At 47.2% G+C, this 11,922-nt stretch overlaps 1 protein-coding gene across 1 annotated transcript in view; it reads left to right on the forward strand.

Annotated features, from left to right (window-relative positions):
* Positions 1 to 10,580, forward strand: part of LOC138371031 (uncharacterized) — a 61,934-nt gene extending 51,354 nt beyond the window's left edge. The window contains exons 2-4 of the mRNA XM_069335673.1: positions 3,459 to 3,647; positions 9,981 to 10,227; positions 10,318 to 10,580. Of these exons, the coding sequence (XP_069191774.1) occupies positions 3,459 to 3,647; positions 9,981 to 10,227; positions 10,318 to 10,580 (699 nt within the window). The remainder of the gene's footprint in view (positions 1 to 3,458; positions 3,648 to 9,980; positions 10,228 to 10,317) is intronic.
* The last annotated feature ends 1,342 nt before the right edge of the window (positions 10,581 to 11,922 follow it).

Consider the following 11,922-nt stretch of genomic DNA (forward strand, 5'->3'; position numbering starts at 1 on the left):
CGTCAGAAAGGAACCCCTAGTGATATATCTCCAAGAGAAGTGTGCAGACGTGACAGCTGTGGAATTGAGCTGAGAACGTTGTGGTCTCAAGTCCTGGACAGCGAGGAGAGTTTATTAAGGTGCCCAGAGACATTTTCGTGGGCTGTGTGGAGCGCCCTGATCAGACGCCATCAGAGGGATAGCGCCCTCGACTAGACAATCTGTGGTAAGCACGATTTAAGCCAGTTCATAGTGATTGCTTGTAGTTGGTCGTGCGCCCAGCGACAGTAGCAATGTTTATTTATAAGTTAGACATGTTTTGGTAAGGCAGGAAGCCTAAATGAGAGGACGGAGATGAGAGAGACAGCTGGAGGGACGAGCAGCGCGCCCTCTCCCGTCGACTGCCAGAGCCCAGCTCCTGGTAGCAGAGGACCCCTCCCTGAGTGAGTGAGGACCGCCGGGCGAGGTGGAGCATAGACCCGCCCCAAAACGGGGGAGTCCACTCACACTGTATGTAGAGAGCAGATGGATGTAGGAGGCAAACATGTTGTGTGGTTATTTTTGTTTATGTGTTTTAATGGAAACATTTTTATTGGAGTGTCGATGGGTTGCAGGTTTGTCTTTGGGGAAGAAGTTGCTGAGAACTTCGAAGCCAGCACACAGGGAGTAGTTGATGTGACTCCAAGGTAGTGGAGCAGAGGACCTCGAGGTGTGAAGAGAAGCAGTGAAGAGGAGTGTCACGTGCTTCTGTAGAGGTGGCGAAGCACCATAGTTGCTCGAGGGAACTTCATGGTGTAGCAGCCAAGAGAGCTGTGGAGGAACCTAGCAGAAGGGTGAAGCACCGTAATTGCTCAAGGAAAACTTAATGGTAGCAGCCTGGAGGAGCTGCAGAGGATCCTGGTAGTTAAGCCCGGAAGAACCTGAAGAGATCAGGGTAGTGAACTTCTAGAGGTGGAAGGAAAGTTCTAAATGATTACTTGTAGAGAGGTAATCGAGTGTTTGGTTGTCATTATCGTGCAAGACGCAGTGAGAGGTAATTGATTGTTTGCATTCTTATGTCAAGGAGTGTTTTATACTGAAGTTTAGAGTTACAATCGTAGGCTGGATTATCTACAGATGTATGTGTTCTAGGACTGATAGGGTGATCGATTGATCATTGTTGTGTATCAAGGAACATTTATACTGATATATGTTATTCCATTCACATGCTGATTTTCCTTGTACACGTTTATATATATATATATATATATATATATATATATATATATATATATATATATATATATATATATATATATATATATATATATATATGTATATATATATGTATATATATATATATGTATATATATATATATATATATATATATATATATATATATATATATATATATATATATATATATATATATATATATATTCTCTTGTTGATAGTGCAACAGTGTATGTAGACTTGATCTACTTGAGGAGGTTGATAGTATCAGGTGGTGAACCAGGAGATAGGATACCACTTGATAAGCTGATGATAGAGTTCTGATGATGTTGGAGTGCAACCTGATTGTAATAGTATAGAGTATAGGATTCATTATTATTATATGTATGTATGTATTGTGTATGTGCTTTGTCTAGTAAATGTATTCCAATTTGCTGGTGTTTGCCCTTGTCCTAGTGAGGCTTCCCAGGAAATAGTAAAGGAAGAGAGAGAGAGAGAGAGAGAGAGAGAGAGAGAGAGAGAGAGAGAGAGAAAGAACCAAGAACCACCGCTGTGGACAGGGTAGGACGGAAAACTAGTAAGTCAAAGGGGATTGAGGAGATCATATCACATAAGGAGAGAGTGGGGAGTCACAGCAGCTCGAGTGGGTGTGTGCACGTGACAACGAGGTTAAGTGTTGGAGCCGCATCCCCTAAACGTGTGACGTTGAGCCCCTCTCCAAGAGCCAGAAGCGCCAAGGGTGATCTCCTAGTGAGGTATAAGCACTCTACCGAGTTGTGGGTTGGGTTGTCTGTAAAGAAGGATCAACAACACAACGACAACACCACCAACACACAAAATATAACAAATTGGGGGCCTGTCCGGGAGAGTGAACTGACACACCCACACCCTGTCCAAGAGTGGATTAGTACACCCCTTGTTGAAATAGATAAACTGTGCGACCGCAGGTGTATATTCTCTCTCTTGGGAAGACTCACAGGACAAGATGGATAAGGTGCAAGCATTTGTGGAGTCAGGCAAGCCTGAGGACTTGGAAGGTTGCACGAGGGATCAATTAAAACAAATAGCAGAAAAATGTGGCATTAGGTTGAAAGTATCTAAAGTAGCTGGGATGAAGGATGAGATCCTGAGGCAGTTAAGAGCCAAAAGTGAAGTGGCAGAACAAGGAGCCCAAAAAGGAGCTGAAAGTGGAAAGGAGGATGATGGGCAGGATGAAGTGAGATCCCAGGGATCGAGTAGGAGCAGCAAGAGTAGCCGCAGTAGCAGAAGTAGCCGAAATAGGAGTTTGGAGATATTCCAGTTAGAGCTCCAGATGCAGCGTGAGGACAAGGAGAGACAGTTCCAGCTGGAGAAGATGAAATTGGAACTCCAGATGAAAAATGAAGCCGAGAAGGAAAAAGAGAAAACCAGACTGGAAGTAGAAAAAGAGAAAACCAGAGTAAGAGAACTGGAGTTGGAACAGGAGAAAGAAAAAGAAAGAGCCCAGGTTGAAAAAGAAAAAGAGAGAACAAAACAAATGCAGAGAGAAGCGAATAGAACCTTGGCTGAACAAAGGATTGAACCTGGGGTTGCCAGAGAGCACCACCAAGGTATCACACTCACCAGATGTTAGGGTTAGGGAGAAGGACATTCCCTTGTTTGTTCCTGAAGAGGCAGAGAGCTTTTTCGAGCACTTTGAAAAGGTGGCCAGTATCAAGGAGTATCCACAGGAGGAATGGGCCCAGCTGGTCCAGTTAAGACTGATCGGTGCAGCCAGGGAGGCATACACCCAATTGTCACTGGAAGAGTGCCAGGATTATGCCACGGTAAAGAGCAGCATATTGCGCTCGTTTCAGTTAACCCCAGAAGCTTATAGGAAGCGCTTCAGAGAGATGGTGAAAGTTGGAGCAAGTACGTTTGCCGAGACGGCAAGGGATCTGGAATGACGATTCCAGAAGTGGGTTGAGGCTGCTGGAGTTGGATCCTACGCTGACCTGAAGCAACTGATGGTCATGGAGAAGTTCTTGGAGATGATGCATCCCGAAACAAAGTTCAAGATCCAAGAAGCAGGGATAAAGGACGTGAAAGATGCCGCAGATAGGGCGGATATGATTACTGAAGCATACAAGAGCTTGAGGGAGAACAGAGTGAGAAGTGAGGCGAGATGCAGCAATTGCAGTCCAGTGGAGTCTGGGGAGGAAGAAATTATGAAAGACCCAGAGGAGTCTGGGGTGAGAAGAATTTTGATAAATGGGCAGATAAACGTGAGTACTCTAAAACAACTCAGAAGAGTAGGTCGCGCACTTCGTCTGAAAGTGAGGATGGAGGAGCTAAACGAGAAACTAATCGTGATCCAGGAAATCAAGAGTCCAGTAAAGCCCCACAGAGTGCAGGTAATATGGCTGGCTCGAGTAACTCTCATGTGAGTGGACAAAGTCAGAGCCGCTTTGGTACATATAGAAGAGACTTTTCCCAGGTGAGGTGTTCCAATTGTAACGGATTGGGTCACGTGATGCGAGACTGTCGGCAGGGCAAGAGAGTTGTGACCCTGGCCATGTGTGACCCCCGAGGTAAATATACTAATGTGTTCCAAGACAAACCACAGAAGGTGAACTTAGTGAACGAGAGGTATAGGCCGTTCATGAGTAAAGGTTGGATCAGTATAGGAGGCCAGCCTGAGGTAGAAGTTGGTATCTTAAGGGATACCGGAGCTAATCAGAGCTTGATTACGAGAAGCCTGATTGGGAACGATCGACGGTTAGCTGGCAGGAGTAAGATGAAAGTATACGGGTTATTGTCTGAGAGTGACATGCCTGTATGTACTGTCCAGCTAAGGTCGGAATATGTGTCGGCAGAGGTGATGTTGGGAGTATGCCCCAACATACCTGTTCCAGGAGTCCAAGTGATCCTGGGGAATGACTTGTGTGGGACAAAGGTGTTACCAGGAATCATAGCGGAGACTGTGCCAGAGGAGTGCCCAGAAGGCCACGGCACGGGTGGGACACCTGAGAGTGTGAACCTGACTGACATCCGAGGAGATGAGTCAGGAGACCGCCAAGCCATTGAGTACCCTGTCTCGGTAGTGAGGAAGGCAGAGGTGGCCGACAAGGAAGACGCTGGAGAAGATGAGACAGTGTCGATTAAACCGGTGGAAGATATCGATGTAGAATTAGCATGGCTGTTTGATGAAGGTCCAGCCCAGGAAAATGAAGTCTCGGTGAGGTCAAAAGTGAAGATGGCCCAGCCGAAGAAGAATCATGTGAAGAGAGCGGACCTGAGTAGAGTCAAGCCCGCTAAAATTAAGAGTCGGAAGGTGAATGGAACTGTGCTGAGCAGAAATGAAGAATGATGTGGACAGACTGAGGACGGAAGTGGAGCGCCAAGTGGTCCACGAGCACAGAGGCATATGGATAGTGGTAGAGAGGTCAAAGCATCAATAACATTGCTATTGCCTCTCCTCAACACACACACACACACACACACATGTTTTCAGGGCATGTTTCGATGTTTCTGGGCTATTTGAAGCTGCCTATAACTCGTCACCAACCATTACCACCAACACCCAACAACCATTACCACAAACACCCAACAACCTTTACCACAAACACCCAACAACCAGAGACATCAACAAGCAACCACTACCAACAACCACAAATACCACCAACAACAACCATCAGCCACTACTACCAACAACTAATACCTGCACAAACAACCTCCATCAATCACAACCATCAACAACAACCAAACAACCACAATCAACAACAATCACAACCACCAACAACCACAACCACGAAGAAACACAATTAACAACAATCACTGCCACCAACAACCACAATTACCAACAACAACCAACAACCACAACTACCAACAACAACCTCTACCACCAACAATCACAACCACCATCAATCACTACAACTAATATCCACCAACAACCACTACCACCAGCAAACACTACCACTAACAACCAGTACCACCAACAACTAGTACCACCAAAAATCACTACCACCAACAACCCCTACCATCAACCAACACCCACCACCAACAACCACCACCAACAACCACCAACAACAACCACCACCGCCAACAACCACTACCATCAACCAACAACCACCATCAATCAGTACCACTAACAACCACTACCACTAACAACCAATGAATGGACAAACAACAACTACTACCACAAACATCCAACAGCCACAGACATCAATCAACAAACAATAACAACAATCACAAATACCACCAACAACACCAACCATCAAACACTACTCTCAACAACAACCAAACAACCACAGCCACCAACAACCACAACCATCAACAACCACAACCATCAACAACCACAACCATCAACAACCACAACTATCAACAACCACAACCACCAACAATCACAATTGCCAACAACCACTAACACCAGCAACCACTACCACCAACAACCACTACCACCAACGACCACTACCACCAACGACCACTACCACCAACGACCACTACCACCAACGATCACTACCACCAACGACCACTACCACCAACGACCACTACCACCAACAATCACTACCACCAAAAACCACCACTACCAGCAACGACCACTACCACCAACAACCACTACCACCAACAATCAACAACAACAACCACTATCACCAACGACCACTACCACCAACAACCACTACCAACAACGATCGCTACCACCAACGACCACTACCACCAACGACCACTACCACCAACGACCACTACCACCACAAACAACAACTACCACCAACGACCACTACCACCAACGACCACGACCACCAACGACCACTACCACCAACGACCACTACCACCACCAACAATCACTACCATCAACCAACAACCACCAACAATCATTACCACTAACAACCACTACCACTAACAACCAATGCCTGGACAAACAACAACTACTACCACAAACATCCAAGAGCCACAGACATCAATCAACAAACAATAACAACAATCACAAATACAACCAACAACACCAATCATCAAACACTACTCTCAACAACAACCAAACATCCATCAACAACCACAACCACAAACAATCACAATTGCCAACAACCACTAACACCAACAACCATCACCAACAACCTTCACTAATCCCTACACCAACAATCACTACCACCAACAATCACTACCACCAACAATCACTACCACCAACAACCACTACCACGAACAATGATCAACAACAACGACTACCAACAACAACCACAACCACCAACAATTACTACCACAAACAATCATCAACAACAACGACCACTACCACCAACGACCACTACCACCAACAACAACCACTACCACCAACAATCATCAACAACAACGACCACAACCACCAACAACATCCACTACCACCAACAATCATCAACAACAACGACCACTACCAACAACGACCACTACCACCAACAACAACCACTACCACCAACAACTACTACCGCCAACAATCATCAACAACAACGACCACTACCACCAACGACAACTACCACCAACGACTACTACCACCACCAACAACCACTAGCACCAACAATCATCAACAACAACGACCACTACCAACAACGACCACTACCACCAACAACAACCACTACCACCAACAATCATCAACAACAACGACCACTACCAAAAACGACCACTACCACCAACAACCACTACCACCAACGACCACTACCACCAACGACCACTACCACCAACAACAACGACTACCAGCAATGACCACTACCACCAACGACCACTACCACCAATGACCACCACCACCAATGACCACTACCACAAACGATCACTACCACCAACAACCACTACCACCAACAACCACTACCACCAACGACCACTACCACAAACGATCACTACCACCAACAACCACTACCACCAACGACCACTACCACGAACGACCACTACCACCAACGACCACTACCCCCAACGATCACTACCACCAACGACCACTACCACCAACGACCACTACCACCAACGACCACTACCCCCAACGATCACTACCACCAACGACCACTACCACCAACGACCACTACCACCAACGACCACTACCACCAACGACCACTACCCCCAACGATCACTACCACCAACGACCACTACCATCAGCGACCAATACCACCAACGATCTCTACCACCAACGATCACTACCACCAACGACCACTACCACCAACGACCACTACAACCAACGATCACTACCACCAACAACAACCACTACCACCAACAACTTCTACCACCAACAATCATCAACAACAACAACCACTATCACCAACGACCACTACCACCAACGACCACTACCACCAACGACCACTTCCACCAACGACCACTACCACTAACGACCACTACCACCAACGATCACTACCACCAACAACCACTACCTCCAACGACCACTACCACCAACAACCACTACCACCAACGACCACTACCACCACAAACAACCACTACCACCAACGACCACGACCACCAACGATCACTACCACCAACGACTACTACCACCACCAACAACCACTACCAAGAACGACCACTACCACCACCAACAACCACTACCACCAACGACCACTACCACCAACGACCACTTCCACCGTCACCACCAACAACCACTACAAGCAACGACCACTACCACCACCAACAACCACTACCACCAACAACCACTACCACCAACAACCACTACCACCAACGATCACTACAACCAACGACCACTACCACCAACGACCACTACCACCAACGACCACTACCACCAACAACCACTACCACTAACGACCACTACCACCAACGATCAATACCACCAACAACCACTACCACCAACGACCACGACCACCAACGACCACTACCACCAACGACCACGACCACCAACGACCACTACCACCACTAACGATCACTACCACCACCAACGATCACTACCCCCACCAACAACCACTACAAGCAACGACCACTACCACCACCACTAACAACCACTACCTCCAACAACCACTACCACCAACGACCACTACCACCAACAACCACTACCACCAACAACCACTACCACCACCAACAACCACTACCAGCAACGATCACTACCACCACCAACAACCACTACCAGCAACGACTACTACCACCAACAACAACCACTACCACCAACGACCACAACCACCAACGACCACTACCACCAACGACCACTACCACCAACGACCACTACCACCTACAACCACTACCACCAACAACAACCACCAACGACCACTACCACCACAAACAACCACTACCACCACCAACAACCACTCTCCACTACCACTACCAGACATTGTTATCCATTAAGCACAAAGATAATATGAATCTCATCCGAGAAATGCAACATAAAGGAAACGAAGCACACAATCTAGGGCTGTCAATCACTACTGTTAACACCACGATCAATACTAGGCTCACTGTTAATACTAACCAACGACAGCACCACTGATGACACCAGTCAATACTACCACCCTTATTAAACACCACAGTCAATACTAGCAACATTAGATTGTTGTCATTGCAGTGAAACACACACACACACACACACACACACACACACACACACATACACACACACACACACACACACTCATACACATACACACACACACACACACACACACACACACACACACACACACACACACACACACACACACACACACACACACACACACACACACACAAACACTCCCCCCCCCCACACACACAGCCACACCTAAATCACCACACACAATCATAGTAACGTTACTAATGGTGGTCCAGGATCTTAACACCTTGTGTTCCCAATGATCACAAAGACTCCCTACATCCTGTGGTACCTATAACCCCTGCTACTTTTGTACCCTCTGGATACCCCAGCTCTACAGTATGCTTCCTAAGCCATCTACGCGCGCTCTCTACTACCCCGGGCTCTCTAGTTACTGTGTCTTATCACAGGACGTATCCACATCACGTACAAATCCTAGGAATATTCTACCTTAGTAGATTTCTTCTAAGCTTACTATATATCCCTCATCCTGTCTTCTAATGTTACAAGTACACGGTCGGAGACTGTTTTCAATATTCTAGCCATCTGAAGATGCCTCATCTAAAGATGCCTCAACTACTCAAAACTGTTTTGTGCATTATTGTCTTCGGAATCATTAGCTTCTTCGCCATACGATAAGACAACATCAATTATGGGAGGGTGTTAAAATAGTAAATTTTGAGACACGAACAAACACGGGCAGAAGCCTCCCCACTGACGTATCTTTTAATGGAGCGGATTCGAGGCGTTTCAAGGCATGAAACGCCGCTGCCATCTGCTCCAGGCTGGGTGGATGAAGCCAACAGCTTCTTGGCGTAATTTAGCCTTCGTAGAGACACAACTACAATGAATATGAGGCAATACATTGACCAGCTAAAAGCCCATTTGGTAATTATGGGTGTGAGACCCGACCCACAAAAAACAGGCTTTGTAAGCCTCGGGGTTCATATCATAATGATTTTGATATCTATGGTAACACTTCTTTAATACTACAACAAAAAGGCTCGTGAGAGAAACAGTTGCCTCTTGAAGACTCCAAAAATAGCAGCAAGTCGGGCTAGAATTTCTCGCACTCCAATGGCAGATGAGAAAAATGGGACACCATAAAATAAAAATGACTTGATTGATCGTGGAGGAAGTGAGATTCCTGCCACAAAACAGATTAGGCCAACCGAAAACCTCAATGTCCGCGGCGTGCAAGCCGCCAACCCCCTCCAACCGTCAAAGGACATCAACCCCCTCCAACCGTCAAGAAACGCCAAACAAGATAAAAATTCTGTGGCTGTTAAGGCCAATAATTCACCTGGCAATGGTTAGGTGACAGTAGAAAACAAACGCCGTAATACCGGTGATGCCCTAAAACCCAAAACGGGATCGACAACACCAACGGAAGAAGGATCAGAGCCCATAAGCTCCGGTAACACTCCCGGAGGAGAACACAAAGCCGAAAACGGTAACCCCGTCAAGACAAACTCGGCCCATGGACGAAGTGAAGATGATAGGAAAATTTCTCGGTTATTATTTATCCCGCCCGACTTCCGGTCGGTTATAATAGGCCCGAAAGGTAAAACCCGTTCGGATATATAAAAGACATTTTAGGTCAAGATAATAATACCGACAAAAGAATAGTGCCTCAGAGACACAATTGTTGAAGGATATAAGACAAATGTTGAAAAGGCCATTAGTAAAATTAATTTAATTATTGAGGACCATAAAAAGCTGTTGGCCCAACGGGAGGAGGAAAAGGCCAAACGGGAGGAGGAAAAGGCCAAACGGGAGGAGGAAAAGGCCAAACGGGAGGAGAGAAAGGCCAAACGGGAGGAGGAAAGGCCAAACGGGAGGAGAGAAAGGCCAAACGGGAGGAGGCAGCTAAAGCCAGAGAGGAAATGGCAGCGAAGGGCATTTAAAAGACCATAGAAGTCGGAGGAAAATACAGGAAAGTGATCCTTGGGCCCAAGGGTGATACAATAAACAAACTCACCGAAAAACACCAAGTCCACATCAACGTTCCTGCACGAGGGGAATAAGGCCCAATTGAAGTTATTGGACTTGAGGAAAATGTACTGTCAGCAATTAATGATATTGAAGAACTCGTGGCGTAACATCAGAAAAAGACCATTTAAAAGACCATAGAAGTCGGAGAGGAACACAGGAAAGTGATCCTTGGCCCCAAGGGTGATACAATAAACAAACTCACCGAAAAACACCACGTAAAAATCACCGTTCCTGGACGAGGGGAATAAGGCCCAATCGAAGTTATGGGACTTGAAGAAAATGTATTGACAGCAATTAATGATATTGAAAAACTCGTTGCGGAACGCCAGAAAAAATTAAAACAATACAAAACAAAATGTAAACAGGAATAAAAACCGACCCATCGTGAAGGGTGACGGTCTCGCTTTATGCAGGCCAAAGTTCAATCCCCGAGCGTCCTAGAGCGCTGGGGAGCACCATTCCTTCCCCCCGTCCCTTGAGGTTACCTTGAGGTGTTTCCGGGGCTTAGAGTCCCCGCGGCCCGGTCGTCGACCAGGCCTCCATCCCTAATCCTGATCGTGATCCCCTCCAAGTACTATAATAGGGACAATATAAGTGCAATGTGTGACTGACGGCTTGGCGCTTTTCCCTGACAAGTCCCCTCCCTGTGATCGTGAGTCTGCGGGTCTGCGGGTTCACCACCACCCATCGTCTGCGGGTCTGCGGGTTCACCACCACCCATCGTCTGCGGGTTCACCACCACCCATCGTCTGCGGGTTCGCCACCACCCATCGTCTGCGGGTTCACCACCACCCATCGTCTGCGGGTTCACCACCACCCATCGTCTGCGGGTTCACCACCACCCATCGTCTGCGGGTTCACCACCACCCATCGTCTGCGGGTTCACCACCACCCATCGTCTGCGGGTTCACCACCACCCATCGTCTGCGGGTTCACCACCACCCATCGTCTGCGGGTCTGCGGTTCAGACTACCACTACCACTATTGGTGGTAGTGGTTGTTGGTGGTAGTGGTTGTTGGTGGTAGTGGTCGTTGGTGGTAGTGGTCGTTGGTGGTGGTAGTGGTCGTTGGTCGTAGTGGTTGTTGGTGGTTTTAGTGGTCGTTGGTGGTAGTGGTCGTTGGTGGTAGTGGTTGTTGGTGGTAGTGGTCGTTGGTGATAGTGGTTGTTGGTGGTGGTAGTGGTCGTTGGTGGTAGTGGTCGTTGGTGGTAGTGGTCGTTGGTGGTGGTAGTGGTCGTTGGTGGTAGTGGTCGTTGGTGGTGGTA

The sequence above is a fragment of the Procambarus clarkii genome, chromosome 34, assembly GCF_040958095.1.
Source record: "Procambarus clarkii isolate CNS0578487 chromosome 34, FALCON_Pclarkii_2.0, whole genome shotgun sequence".
Lineage (NCBI taxonomy): Eukaryota > Metazoa > Arthropoda > Malacostraca > Decapoda > Cambaridae > Procambarus > Procambarus clarkii.